The 15314-nt window shown below is 45.3% G+C and overlaps 1 protein-coding gene across 13 annotated transcripts in view; it reads left to right on the top strand.

Annotated features, from left to right (window-relative positions):
- The window catches only part of LOC115155856 (guanine nucleotide exchange factor DBS), a 48163-nt gene that overhangs the window by 24976 nt on the left and 7873 nt on the right, over nt 1-15314 (top strand). For all 13 annotated transcript variants that reach the window (XM_029702835.1, XM_029702838.1, XM_029702837.1 and 10 more), the window contains 15 exons: nt 3992-4111; nt 4215-4331; nt 9535-9684; nt 9859-9983; nt 11277-11391; nt 11667-11786; nt 11949-12140; nt 13277-13468; nt 13680-13836; nt 14051-14115; nt 14240-14313; nt 14510-14576; nt 14677-14792; nt 14915-14984; nt 15099-15191. In XM_029702835.1, the coding sequence (XP_029558695.1) occupies nt 3992-4111; nt 4215-4331; nt 9535-9684; nt 9859-9983; nt 11277-11391; nt 11667-11786; nt 11949-12140; nt 13277-13468; nt 13680-13836; nt 14051-14115; nt 14240-14313; nt 14510-14576; nt 14677-14792; nt 14915-14984; nt 15099-15191 (1773 nt within the window). The remainder of the gene's footprint in view (nt 1-3991; nt 4112-4214; nt 4332-9534; nt 9685-9858; nt 9984-11276; nt 11392-11666; nt 11787-11948; nt 12141-13276; nt 13469-13679; nt 13837-14050; nt 14116-14239; nt 14314-14509; nt 14577-14676; nt 14793-14914; nt 14985-15098; nt 15192-15314) is intronic.

Genomic DNA, 15314 nt, shown 5'->3' with positions numbered 1-15314 from the left:
CGTTACCCTTCATTCTGTTACGTTACCCTTCATTCTGTTACGCTGCCCTTCATTCTGTTACGTTACCCTTCATTCTGTTACGGTACCCTTCATTCTGTTACGGTACCCTTCATTCTGTTACGGTACCCTTCATGCTGTTACGGTACCCTTCATTCTATTACGGTACCCTTCATTCTGTTACGGTACCCTTCATTCTGTTACGGTACCCTTCATTCTGTTACGGTACCCTTCATTCTGTTACGTTACCCTTCATTCTGTTACGGGTACCCTTCATTCTGTTACGGTGCCCTTCATTCTGTTACGGTACCCTTCATTCTGTTACGCTGCCCTTCATTCTGTTACGTTACCCTTCATTCTGTTACGGTACCCTTCATTCTGTTACGCTGCCCTTCATTCTGTTACGTTACCCTTCATTCTGTTACGTTACCCTTCATTCTGTTACGTTACCCTTCATTCTGTTACGTTACCCTTCATTCTGTTACGTTACCCTTCATTCTGTTACGTTACCCTTCATTCTGTTACGTTACCCTTCATTCTGTTACGGTACCCTTCATTCTGTAACATACCTTTTTTCCTATCATGTCATAAATCACAGTTTTGGGTGAGACTGACTCTGACCAAAATGATCCTATTTGAACTTTGTAGTCAATTTTGACATTAGAATAAATGTTTCTGACTTATATTGATGCAACAGCCTGTTTTCAAAAATAGAAGTTGCTTTTTAGGGGCGGTCGCTCTTTAATGGACATTTGTGTAGGGGTTGTTACGATATATCAAGTCTGACATTTTAAAGAGGAAATGACCAACTTTAGAAGCCTTTTAAACCTTGAATACACTACATTTTTCATTTTGCAAAATTCTTTGTGACAACAGAGTGATCAAACTAAGATCGACGTGTTGGTAGTTTAGCAACAAAACTAACGTGTGCGGCAATACAGACAGGGTTGTCTTAGATTGTTCATAACAGGTCAACTATATTTAGTCTCCAAATGTTTGTTGAAAACAACCACATTTGCACAATGATCACTAGTCACTCAAATACATCGTTACAGTTGTTGGTTAGCTAACTAGCAAATGTTTTGCCGTATTAGCAGACTTGACATCAGTCAAAACACCTCAAAACAAGACAAGACATCAATAACAAAATACAACGAGCTGAAACTAGCCACCTACGATTCCCCACATGGCATCTTCTTGTCATTGTTGCCAGATATGACTGTTCAGAATCATACCAACGCACGCCTTGCAGCCACATTAACGCGTGCGCATATAGCAGATCTGTATATCACCCTTATCTTTCCACTGCTCTCTCCCTTAGGCCTTTGTTGTTCAGAATGAGGAGAATGTGTTAAAGGAGGATGAAAAGATGATCGAGGGAGTCTTTTCTCTCTTTCTCTTCCTCGTAGAAAACACAGCCTGTTGTTTCCTCTCCAGTCACAACTCACTGTTTCCTGCTTGATGACAGCTTGCTGGCAGCTGAATACAGTGTGTGAGCTGTGAGGGATATGATCTCTGCTTTGGTGATTAGCTTTCAAAGTGTGTTTGTTTATTTGTGCTGAGTTGATACATGGTTTGAGCACCTTATGGTTCAGGATTTCCAATGGCTTTTTCTTTGTTCAACACCATTTATGAGATCCTTCAGAACTTTATTAAGTAAGTAACAATACGGACCTGCATGATTCGTATTGATTTGAATCAATACCTATATCCTAAGTGCTGTTTAACCCCATATGACTGCATTCTTGGTTTCAGCACCACAGTTATGTGGACAGCTGTCCACACAGCTGTCTCTCACACACAGAGGGGAAATAAGTAGAGGTCTATGGGTTCTCTGTTATTGACACGAAAGCCTCATCATACAGTTTCACTGAACTGAAGAGAATATGTGGGAGAGAGATGATTTCCCAGACAGAGGAAGATATATAGAGAGATGAATATGAACACCCAGACTCCACTGGGACCTGGGATGCCCTCTCCCTCATTTCAAATTGAATCAAGCTTTATTAATCCCACAAGGGGGGGGGGGGGGGGGCATATACAGCCTGACAGGCTGGTAATGGGAGGCACTCAGTCACCGCCGGAACAGCTGCCTGTTCTGGATAGTTTCACCGCGCTGCTAAATGCCGCACACACACACACAGGCCGTGTAATGAACAGTAGTGAATGCTGGCATGAGTTCAGCCGGCACTATCACAACTATTGAAGACATCCCAGACCTAATGATAAATCATATCAAGATAAACAACACAAATGCGTGTTAACAGGTACTGGGTTGGAGCCTGGACTGTGAAGGGGGGGGTGTTGTCTCACATTAGTCATTGTATAGCCTCAACTATCATTCACCTCTTTGTTGTGGCTTTGTGGGTATATGTGTCCAATGTTTTTGTTTGCGTGTGTGTGGGTGTGTACATCTTTGTGTATACTGTGATTCTTTGTCTGTCTGTGTTTTAGTGTAGTGCACTGTTTTAGTGTAGTGCACTGCCATGCATGGGTGGTTTTCAGACTGGGGGAGAAAGCAGCAGTTGTTTATGGTGTGGTCCCTAATTAAAAACCTATTGGGTTACTGTGGTTTCACTCACTCCCAAGAGACATACTGTCTACACTCTCACTCACCAGCCTGCTGTGTGTGTGTGTGTGTGTGTGTGTGTGTGTGTGTGTGTGTGTGTGTGTGTGTGTGTGTGTGTGTGTGCCTGTCTGTGTCTACTGTTTTCGATCAGAACCAGTGGGCTATGACCACAAGTCCAGTCAGAAGGTTACGGTCGAACGGTTACAACCCTCATCTGGGAGTCAGACTAGTTCCTTATATATACTGTCTCCAAAATCCACCCAACCACCTTTTTCGAACCAACTTCTACTGAATTTCATTCCATTAATTTATTCCTCTTCCTTGCTTGTCTCCATCGGATGTTTGTGTTTTGAAGGGTACGTTGCTAGTGAATGACCAGTCCCTTTCATAGTGACTGTCCTGCAGTTTCAGAGGTCATTGAGAGCGCTCTCTAGTTGGGCTGCAGAGAGGAACAGTTTATTGATTCATTAATTCCATTAAGTTTGTGTATTCCCTACTGGTTGTTTGTTAATGAGGCAGAGTCTTAGATCTGTCATTTCTGCTTAGGCCAGCGTTCTGTCTCTCTCCAATCAATCAAACCTGTGTGTGTGTGTGCGTGTGTGTGTGTGTGCACTACATTAGCTTACGCATCAATTCAGTAATGGGAATTTGTCTCCCCCGCCGGCTAAAGCCATAATATTGATCTTGCTGTGTCTTTATGTGTACAGTTTGAGTCTTACCTCACCAGAACTAGCAAGCTTCAGGGATGTACGCTGTATGCTAATTTAGCTCCTGATTATAATGTCTGGGGGTCTGCTTTTTAATTGTCCCTCAGCTTTATTCTACCCTTAGTCTGTGCGTGTGCTTCATTATGCAGGCAGCGGCATCTAGGTAACAAACAGATAAACGTCACTGCCTGCTACCCTGAGGTATTAAATGTCATTATGCCTTTCACTGATACCTGTGTGTGTGTGTGTGTGTGTGTGTGTGTGTGTGTGTGTGTGTGTGTGTGTGTGTGTGTGTGTGTGTGTGTGTGTGTGTGTGTGTGTGTGTGTGTGTGTGCGTGCGTGCGTGCGTGCGTGCGTGCGTGCGTGCGTGCGTGCGTGCGTGCGTGCGTGCGTGCGTGCGTGCGTGCGTGCGTGCGTGCGTGCGTGCGTGCGTGCGTGCGTGCGTGCGTGCGTGCGTGCGTGCGTGCGTGCGTGCGTGCGTGCGTGCGTGCGTGCGTGCGTGCGTGCGTGCGTGCGTGCGTGCGTGCGTGCGTGCGTGCGTGCGTGCGTGCGTGCGTGCGTGTACACACAGGATGTCTCTTGCTAGTGGGTTGTCTAGACTGAGAGCTATGGTGGTTGCTGTCTACTCCTGTATTATAGAAGTCCTCCCAGTTCTCTGTTCATCCACCCTTCTCTCCTCCCCTCTCCCCTACCTTTCCTCCCCTCTCTCTGTGTGTAGGGTTCGTTCCCAGGGAACCTGCAGTTAGTTCTGGTATTGAGGCCCACCACCTTATTCCAGAGGACTCTCTCAGACATCTTGTTCAAGTTCAACAAGGATGAGTTCAAGATGAAGGTGCCGGTACGTGCAGTCTACAGACGCGCACACATTCATAGACTGACTTTGGTATTATTGTCATTACTTCACCATTACGTTTTTCTGTCCTAAATTGTTGCTTGTGTAGATGATTATGCTGAGTTCTGTGACTGAGCTCCACTCCTACATAGACCGGACACAACTGACTACTGAGCTGGGAGGAACCCAGGAGTACAGCCACGAGAAGTGGATCTCACACCGCACCGTGAGTATACACACACACACACACACACACACACACACACACACACACACACACACACACACTGCAACAAGTGCTGCAACAATGGCGCTGACAGAGATGGTCACCTCGCTTCAGGTTCTTAGGAAACTATGCAGTAATTTGTTTTTTTATGTATTATTTCTTACATTGTTAGCCCAGAAAATCTCAAGTGTTATTACATACAGCCGGGAAGAACTATTATATAAAAGCGATGTCAACTTACCATCATTACGACCAGGAATACGACTTTCCCGAAGCGGATCCTCTGTTTGGACCTCCACCTTGGACATGGGATCTTATCCCAGAGGCCGACCCAAAACAACGCGGTCGCCGCAGGAGAGGCAGACGGAGCGGCCTAATGGTCAGACTTAGAAGGCGAGCACACCATCCACCGCTTCCAAGCATATTACTCACCAATGTCCAATCTCTAGACAACAAGGTGGATGAGATTAGGGCAGGAGTTGCCTTCCAGAGAGACATCAGAGATTGTAACATTCTCTGTTTCACGGAAACATGGCTCACTCAGGATACGTCATCAGAGTCGGTACAGCGACCTGGCTTCTTTACGCATCGCGCCGACAGAAGCAAACATCTCTCTGGTAAGAAGGACGGGGGTGTATGCCTTATGATTAACGAGTCGTGGTGTATTCATAACAACATACAGGAACTCAAGTCCTTTTATTTTAATTTAAAAAAAATGTTTTAACCTTTATTTAACCAGGCAGGCCAGTTGAGAACAAATTCTCATTTACAACTGCGACCTGGCCAAGATAAAGCAAAGCAGTGCGACAAAAACAACAACACAGACTTACACATAAACAAACTTTTGTTCACCTGACCTAGAATTCCTTACAGTCAAATGCCGACCGCATTATCTACCAAGGGAATTCTCTTCGATTATAGTCACAGCCGTGTATATCCCCCCCAAGCTGATACCTCGTCGGCCCTGAAAGAACTTCACTGGACTCTATGTAAACTGGAAACCACATATCCTGAGGCTGCATTTACTGTAGCTGGAGATTAAAAAAATGCTAATCTGAGAACAAGGCTTCCTAAATTTTATCAGCATATCGAATGCGCGACCTGGGCTGGTAGCATTCTGGATCATTGATACTCTAACTTCTGTGATGTATACAAAGCCCTCCCCCGCCCTCCCTTCGGAAAATCTGACCATGACTCCATTATGTTGCTCCCAGCCTATAGACAGAAACTAAAACAGGAAACGCCTGTGCTCAGGTCTATCCAACGCTGGTCTGACCAATCGGATTCCATGCTTCAAGATTGCGTCGATCACGTGGACTGGGATATGTTCTGGATAGCCTCAGACAACAACATTGACGTATACGCTGTCTCAGTGAGCGAGTTTATTAGCAAGTGCATCGGTGATGTTGTACCCACTGTGACTATTAAAACCTTCCCTAACCAGAAACCATGGATTGATGGCTGCATTCGCGCAAAACTGAAAGTGCGAACCAACGCTTTTAATCATGGCGAGGTGACTGGAAACATGACTGAATACAAACAGTGTAGCTATTCCCTCCGCAAGGCAAGCAAGCAAAGCGTCAGTATAGAGACAAAGTAGAGATGCAATTCAATGGCTCAAACACAAGACGTATGTGGCAGGGTCTACAGTCAATCACGGATTACAAAAAGAAAACCAGCCCCGTCGCGGACATCAACGTCTTGCTCTCAGACAAATTAAACAACTTCCTTGCTCACTTTGAGGACAATACAGTGCCACTGACACGGCCCACTACCAAAGCCTGTGGGCTCTCCATCAACGTAGCTAACATGAGTATAACATTTAAACGTGTTAACCCTCGCAGGGCTGCCGGCCCAGACGGCATCCCTAGCCGCGTCCTCAGAGCATGCACAGACCAGCTGGCTGGTGTGTTTACGGACATATTCAATCAATCCCTATCCCAGTCTGCTGTTCCCACATGCTTGAAGATGGCCACCATTGTTCCTGTTACCAAGAAAGCTAAGGTAACTGAGCTAAATGACTATCGCCCCATAGCACTCACTTCTGTCATCATGAAGTGCTTTGAGAGACTAGTCAAGGATCATATCACCTCCACCCTACCTGATACCCTAGACCCACTCCAATTTTCTTACCGCCCCAATAGGTCCACAGACGACGCAATCGTCTGCCCTATCCCATCTCAACAAGAGGAATACCTATGTAAGAATGCTGTTTATTGACTACAGCTGAGCTGTGCAACTGGGTCCTGGACTTTCTGACAGGCCGCCCCCAGGTGTTGAGGGTAGGAAACATCATCTCCACCACGCTGATCCTCAACACATGGGGCCCCACAAGGTGTGTTCTCAGCCCTCTCCTGTACTCCCTGTTCACCCATGACTGACTGCGTGGCCATGCACGCTTCCAACTCAATCATCATGTTTGCAGACGACACTACAGTGGTAGGCTTGATTGCCAACAACGATGAGACGGCCTACAGGGAGGAGGTGAGGGCCCTCTGAGTGTGGAGTCAGGAAAATAACCTCTCACTCAACATCAACAAAACAAAGGAGATGATCGGGGACTTCAGGAAACAGCAGAGGGAGCAGCCCCCCCATTCACATTGACGGGGCAGTAGTGGAGAAGGTGGAAAGTTTTATGTTCCTCGGCGTACTCATCACGGACAAACTGAAATGGTCCACCCACACAGACAGGCGCAACAGCGCATCCTCAACCTCAGGAGGCTGAAGAAATTTGGCTTGTCACCTAAAACACTCACAAACCTTTACAGATGCACAATCGAGAACATCGGGCTGTATCACCGCCTGGTACGGCAACTGCTCCACCCACAACCGCAAGGCTCTCCAGAGGTTAGTGAGGTCTGCACAACGCATCACCAGGGGCAAACTACCTGCCCTCCAGGACAGTTACAGCACCTGATGTCACAGGAAGGCCAAAAAGATCATCAAGGAAAACAACCACCCGAGCCACTGCCTGTTCATCCCGCTATCATCCAGAAGGCGAGGTCAGTACAGGTGCATCAAAGCTGGGACCGAGAGACTGATAAACAGATATCTCAAGGCCATCAGACTGTTAAACAGCTCCCAACATACAGACTCAAATCTCTGCCACTTTAATAAATGTAATAAATGGATTTAATAAAGGTATCACTAGTCACTTTAAATAACGCCACTTTAATAATGTCTACATATCCTACATTACTCATCTCATATGTATATACTGTATTCTATACCATCTACTGCATCTTGCTATGCCGCACGGCCATCGCTCATCTGTATATTTATATGTACTTATTCTTATTCATCCCTTTACATTTGTGTGTTTAAGGTAGTTGTTTTGAACCTGTTAGTTATTACAGCACTGTCATAACTAGAAGCCCAAGCATTTCGCTACACTCGCATTAACATCTGCTAACCATGTGTATGTGACCAATAAAATGTGATTTGATTTGCAAGGAAGACCTAGTTAAGCTGTAGCTGGCCCAGAACAGAGCTGCACGTCTTGCTTTTCATTGTAATCAGAGGGCTAATATTAATTATATGCATGCCAGTCGCTTGGCTAAGAGTTGAGGAAGACTGACTGCACACACACACACACACACACACACACACACTACATGTTAATGTTTTTAAATGTAAATTGTAAAGTATTTTGTCTGTAATGTATATTTCGTTATGTGTCGGACCCCAGTAAGACTAGCTGTTGCCATTGGCGTTGGCCAGCGCATGTGAGCGGAGTTGAGTGGTTGTAAATCCCGCTCATCGTTAATGGAGAGGTGCAGCACACCGCTCTGGCCCTCCATGTCCTTTCCTACCACTCCGCTAAAAACCGCTCCATGCTCACAGGAAGAAAACAAATACCCTCTCCAAATTCTCTCCATTCATTAAAATCACAATTGAACCAACACCCATCTATTTTTGTGACTACCTGGACCTACCAATTGGTGTTTAAGTATTGAAACCAAACCATATGGATTTGAATTTTTATTTGAATAAACATGAAAGGTGAATGTAAGAAGTGAGCATCATTTCAAATAGGCTACATGTCATATTAAACCTACTCTAAATAGGTCAGGAGCCAGACAGGGAGACAGAAATAATTATTTAGGCTAAATTGTTTCAATTATTTCAAGGCTATAGCCTACAAATAAATACATTGCAACACAATAGGCTGGTAGGGACATAAAGCAGTCGGCTATTAAACATTTAGTTGTATTAAATAATTCTCTAAATGTGCATATATGCTGTGATTTACTTAGAATTAAATACAAATTAAAACAAAAAAATGATTTATTAGTGCCTTTGAATTCATTTTTAGAAACAAGTTTGGCCAGTCTGTGGGTTCAGGCTCATGTGATGGAGCCTGTAGAGCAGGCCAGCAGCAGAGAATATCCTCTTCACACTGGCAGAGCCACTGATGCCAGGCTGGGCAGAGATGCAGAGCTGTTTTATTTTTCTTTAGGAAAAATAACCTCATCAAAATGGAAAGCTCCTTGAACGTGGGAAAATGCCAGGCCTATTGGGCCAAAATGAATTGTGGCTTATTGTATAGATAATAGAACAAAAATGAGCAAAACGTTTAAGAGATCAGATTTTTTGTTTATAAATACTTTGCTGCTATGACACACTTAGTTATCTACCCACCTCGTTCCTTTCTTTTAGCATGTGCACATAGTATGTAGACCGTGATGGTTTTGGGACACGTGTCTTTTCAGATTCCACAATGGTTCTTTAGTTGTGGACACTACATCACCACACTCCCTCTCTCGGTCCTCATCTTTGTAAGTCACCTTGATTTAGCAACTGTGTGTTTTATCAGTTTCTTTCTGAAAATATGTAGTGAACTCCATGACAGTAGCTAAAGCAAGGGGCTATAGCAGCACACAAATAGACTATAAATGCATGTTGGGGCGGGCATGCCCTGAGCTCATGAAGTGTGAGCGCTACTGGAGTGAAATTGGAGCTCGACGAGAAGGCCAAAGCTCCTCGCTCTGTTCCAGCGCCGCTCACATACTCTGACGTCGACTAATGGGGATCCTAATAAATTAAACACACACAGAGGTACACATCCAGCAAATACACAGTGAATACACAGCATAAACACCAGAACCATGGCCCAGTTTCCTAGTGTTGGACTAATAACCTTTTTCCCAGTCAAGCTATGCATGTTGTTTTCTAACAATGTATTATATCCATCTGTGTGAAGGCCATTGAGGGCTTTGCTCTGATGGTAAAGAGAACAGCTCAGATCCTGCAGTCGTTTGGGACAGAGCTAGCAGAGACCGAACTACCCAATGACATCCAGGCTACCAGCAACCTACTGGGGACACACATCAACAAGAAGAGCAAGATGAAGGTACAGAGCACACACACACACACACACCTACCGACCGACCGACCGACAGATGAATACACAAAATAACATGATGGGTTAAATCTAAGTAAATCATTGTCTTGTCCCACACCACTGATATCAGAGTGATGGTGTTGGCGTGTGTATCTGATTCCCCTGATGTGTTTGTGTCTCCAGGAGGATCTACTGGTGGCTCTAGGACAGGGCAGCAGACTGTTGGAGAGTATTAATGAGCCAGTGGTCAGAGACCCAGACCACAACATGAACCGGGATGAACTGGAGAACCTGGCCACCGTACAGAGGTTAGAACACACACTGGGAACCTTGAACATTGGGGTTAGAACACACACTGGGAACCTTGAACATAGGGGTTAGAATACACACTGAGAACCTAGAAGACTGGGATTAGAAAACACACTGGGAACCTAGAACACTGGGCTTAGGACACACTGGGAACCTAGAACACTGGGCTTAGAACACACACTGAGAACCTTGAACATAGGGGTTAGAATACACACTGAGAACCTAGAACACTGGGGTTAGAACACACACTGAGAACCTAGAACATAGGGGTTAGAACACACACTGAGAACCTAGAACACTGGGGTTAGAACACATACTGGGAACCTTGAACATAGGGGTTAGAACACAAACTGGGAACCTTGAACACTGGGGTTAGAACACATACTGGGAACCTTGAACATAGGGGTTAGAACACAAACTGGGAACCTAGAACACTGGGGTTAGAACACACACTGAGAACCTAGAACACTGGGGTTAGAACACACACTGAGAACCTAGAACACTGGGGTTAGAACACACACTGGAAACCTAGAACACTGTGGTTAGAACACACACTGAGAACCTAGAACACTGAGGTAGAACACCCACTAGGAACCTAGAACATTGGGGTTAGAATACACACTGGGAACCTAGAACACTGAGGTAGAACACCCACTAGGAACCTAGAACATTGGGGTTAGAATACACACTGGGAACCTAGAACACTGAGGTAGAACACCCACTAGGAACCTAGAACATTGGGGTTAGAATACACACTGGGAACCTAGAACACTGAGGTAGAACACCCACTAGGAACCTAGAACATTGGGGTTAGAATACACACTGGGAACCTAGAACACTTGGTTCATAGATGCACAGGAAATATAGAACACGGGAGGACTTGATGAATACAAGAGGTGAGAACACATAACAGCTTTTGCTCCTCACCATGATAAGGACTGGCAGTGCTGGGTCCTCTGAGGTCAGAAGGAGTATTTTGGAGAACACTGGTGACAGAGAAGACAAAACAGGCTGGCATCTTTCACATTCAACTCAGTAGAGTGAGCAAAACACACAGAGGAATAGCAGAAAATGTCTCATGTCTCCTCTTTTCTAATCTTCTCTCCCTCTTTATCTCAATCTTTCCCTTTCCCTTGGCCCATCTCTCTCTTTCACACCCTCTGCACCATCTCTCTCTCTTACCCTTTCACCATCTTTCCCTCCCCATCTCTCTCCTCCCCTCCCCTCTCCTCCCTCCACCCCCTCTCCTCTCCCTCCACCCCCTCTTTCCCTCTCTCCCTCTCCTCAATCAGACTGCTTTCCCAGTTGAATGAGACAGAACGGGCATTTGATGAGTTCTGGGAGAGACATAAGACCAAGCTGGAGCAATGTCTGCTACTCCGCCACTTTGAACACAACTACAGAGAGGTGAGTGGGACAACACATGACTACACACACCTGACTTCTGTACACCTTGGGTAACATACACTAGTTACAGTACCTGAGAGCAATACACCAGAGAGCAACATACACCTTACAAACTAAGTAGATGTCTGAAGCAATTACACCCCTGATCCTGGTACACCTATGGGACATTGATGTGCATGTACAACCAGATCTGAGTACACGTTGTGTGTATGTCATTACATTTGTCTGTATGTGTCCAGCCTGTGTGTGTTCTAACTGTTGTGCTACTGTTCCAGGTGAGGTGTCTGCTGGACCAGGTGGCAGAGAGATTGACAGCTTTCTCGGAGGTGGGGATAAGCCCCGCCCACGCTGACCACATCTTCCACGAGCTGAGCAGCCACGAGGAGAGAGTCTGTGTAAGTAAACAAACACACTGATAGACATGTATTATCCAGAGTACGTATAGAAATCAATAATGTCGCATCTCTCTTTTATCTTTCCATCTCTCTCTCTCCCTCGTACCCCACTCTCTTCCTTTCTCTCTCTCTCATTTTCTCTCTCCCCCTTTCCCTCTGTAGGAGGTACTGGACCGAGCCCAGGCTCTGGCCCGTGAGGGTGACGAGTTGATCCAGAACTCCCACTATGCTGAGGACTCCATCCAGCCCAAATGCATCGAGCTCCGAGCCGTGAACGAGGAACTGAGAACTTACCTGAGAGCAAAGAAAGACCACTTACTCAGAGCTATAGAGCTGCACCACAGCCTGGAGAGGGTGAGAGGGACATAAACACACACACCTACACTACCGTTAAAATTTTCTTGTTTTTGAAAGAAAAGTAAAAAAAATGTACCATTAAAATAACATCAAATTGATCAGGAATACAGTGTAGACATTGTTAATGTTGTAAATTACTATTGTAGCTGGAAACGGCAGATTTTTTATGGAATATCTACATAGGCGTACAGAGGCCCATTATCAGCAACCATCACTCCTGTGTTCCAATGGCACGTTGTGTTAGCTAATCCAAGTTTATCATTTTAAAAGGCTAATTGATCATTAGAAAACCCTTTTGCAATTATGTTAGCACAGCTGAAAACTGTTGTTCTGATTAAAGATTCAATAAAACTGGCCATCTTTAGACTAGTTGAGCATCTGGAGCATCAGCATTTATGGGTTCGATTGAAGGCTCAAAATGACCAGAAACAAAGAACTTTCTTCCGAAACTCGTCAGTCTATTCTTGTTCTGAGAAATGAAGGCTATTCCATGCAAGAAACTGCCAGGAAACTGAAGATCTTGTACAACACTGTGTAGTACTCCCTTCACAGAACAGCACAAACTGGCTCTAACCAGAATAGAAAGAGGAGTGGGAGGCCCCGGTGCACAACTGAGCAAAAGGACAAGTATATTAGAGTGTCTAGTTTGAGAAACAGACTCCTCACAAGTCCTCAACTGGCAGCTTCATTAAATAGTACCTGCAAAACACAAGTCTCAACAGGGAAGAGGCGACTCCGTGATGCTGGCCTTCTAGGCAGAGTTGCAAAGAAAAAGCAATATCTTAGACTGGCCAACAAAATAAAAGATTACGATGGGAAAAAGAACACACACTGGACAGAGGAACTGGCAGTTAATATTCCATTAAAAATCAGCCATTTCCAGCTGCGACTCACATTAACAATGTCTACACTGTGTTTCTGATCAATTTTATGTTATTTTAATGAACAGAAAATTTGCTATTCTTTCAAAAACAAGGAAATGTCTAAGTGACCCCAAACTTTTGAACGGTAGTGTGTGTATATATATATATATATACACACACATACACACAAAGTCAATCAAATGCATGTAGAAACACACACACCACCCCATAAACCCCTAAAAACACACACTCAACCCCCCTCTCTACCAGGCTGCTAAATGGTGTGATGATGGCATCTACCTGCTGGCCTCTCAGCCCGTGGACAAGTGTCAGTCACATGACGGGGCGGAGTCAGCGCTGCAGGAGATTGAGCGTTACCTGGATACGGCAGGACAGAACAAACTGACTGATCCTAGTGCCATCTGCAGGGACTACGAGACAGTGCTCAACCAGGAGTTCAGGGTAAGGGGATCCAATTCTATGACTCGGACATGCACTCAGACCTAGATTCATGCCATTAAAATGTCATCATAATGTGATCAATTAAATGTAAAGAAAAGATGACACAGCAAACAAACAGCTATCAAAACCTGAGTGTCTCAGAGTGTAATTCTGCTCCCAGGTCCTCTTCCTCTTCTCCTCCTCTCTCATCCTTTCGCCTCTCCTCCCTCAGGACCAAGTGGAGAAGGTGTTCCAGAAGCAGGTGTCCATGCAGGAGATGTTTGAGAAGAGGAGGGTCAGTCTGAAGAAGCTGGCAGCCAAACACACCAGGCCAGTCCAGCCTGTGGCCCCAAGGCCTGAAGCCATCAAGTCCCCACTGTCCTCGCCAGGTCAGTCCTTATATACCACCTGTCCTGAAGTACTACCAGTCCTTATGTACCAGTATGTCCTTGTATACACACCATCAGCACCCTGTCAACACACATACAGTCCTGACGTAGGGTTAATGTTCTTTTAACTAGATCGGTCAATGTATATTTAGATATGTGTATAGTGTTAATATCCCACCTCACCTCCTCCACTCTCTCATTCTCTCCCCCATAGCAAAGAGAGTGCTGGAGAAGAGCTGCTCGGAGGGAGACTCTGTGAACAGGGTCAGCTGTAGAAAAGTAAGTGGAGGTCCATCTTGTGTTTTACTGTGGGGTAGAAATGGTCATACCTGCAGTATGCATGTCAAATGAGACACTAGCTCCAGTAGTTTCAGCAGACACTCATCCTGTGGCGTGTTCTCAGGTGGAGGGCCAGCTACAGAGCAACAGAAGTGCCTCTATGTCAGAGGAGGACGAGAACCTGGCCATCCTCAGACAGTAAGTTTGGTCCGTGTTTGTCCGATGTTATATCTGACTGCATATCTGTGAGTCTGTGGTGTTTCTCTGACTTCTGGGTGTAGTGTTTCACCCATAGAAATAATAAGGATAGAAATAATAACGATTATCATCTGGTGTCTGTATCATGTAAGCCTGAACTGTCTACATTATGTCTGACTGTGCTCTCTCTATGGAGACATGTAATGAATGAGCTGCTGGAGACAGAGAGGGCATACGTGGAGGAGCTGCTCTGTGTTCTACAGGTGTGTATCTCTTTATCCCCTGGACCATCTGAAACCTCTTCGTCCTCCTCTCACGCGTGTGTATCGGTCTTAACTGTGTTTGTCCTATTGGGTGTTTCAGGGCTATGCCTCAGAGATGGACAACCCAGCCATGGCCAGTCTCATGCCCATTCCTCTGCAAAACAAGAAAGATGTGCTGTTTGGCAACATGCCAGAGATCTACCACTTCCACAAGACGTAAATGAGCACCCCCTAGCGGTTATGAATGGTGCTTACACACTGATAGAACGACCCAGGCATTGTACTGACTAATTGATCATCTCTTTCTCTCTGCATCACTCTTCCTTACGATCTTCCAGGACCTTTCTGAGGGAGTTGGAAGAGTACGAAGACCGCCCGGAACTTGTGGGTCGGTGTTTTCTGGAGAGGGTGAGTTTTTGGACTGGAATATGTTGTCTAAATCACTACTCTGATTGTAGTGAAGTGTTTGTGATGCAGACGTATTTCTCTCTTTTCTTTATTCTCTCTCTCTCTCTCTCATAGATGACAGACCTGCAGATCTATGAGAAGTATTGTCAGAATAAACCTCGCTCTGAGAGCTTGTGGAGACAGTGCTCCGACTGCTCCTTCTTCCAGGTACACACCATATACACACCTCCCCTAAGGTACACACCATATACACACCTCCCCTAAGGTACACACCATATACACACCTCCCCTAAGGTACACACCATATATACACCTCCCCTGAGGTACACA

Source organism: Salmo trutta, chromosome 20 (assembly GCF_901001165.1).
Source record: "Salmo trutta chromosome 20, fSalTru1.1, whole genome shotgun sequence".
NCBI lineage: Eukaryota > Metazoa > Chordata > Actinopteri > Salmoniformes > Salmonidae > Salmo > Salmo trutta.
The sequence above is the reverse complement of the archived record's forward strand: the minus strand, read 5'-3'. Positions and strand labels throughout refer to the sequence as shown.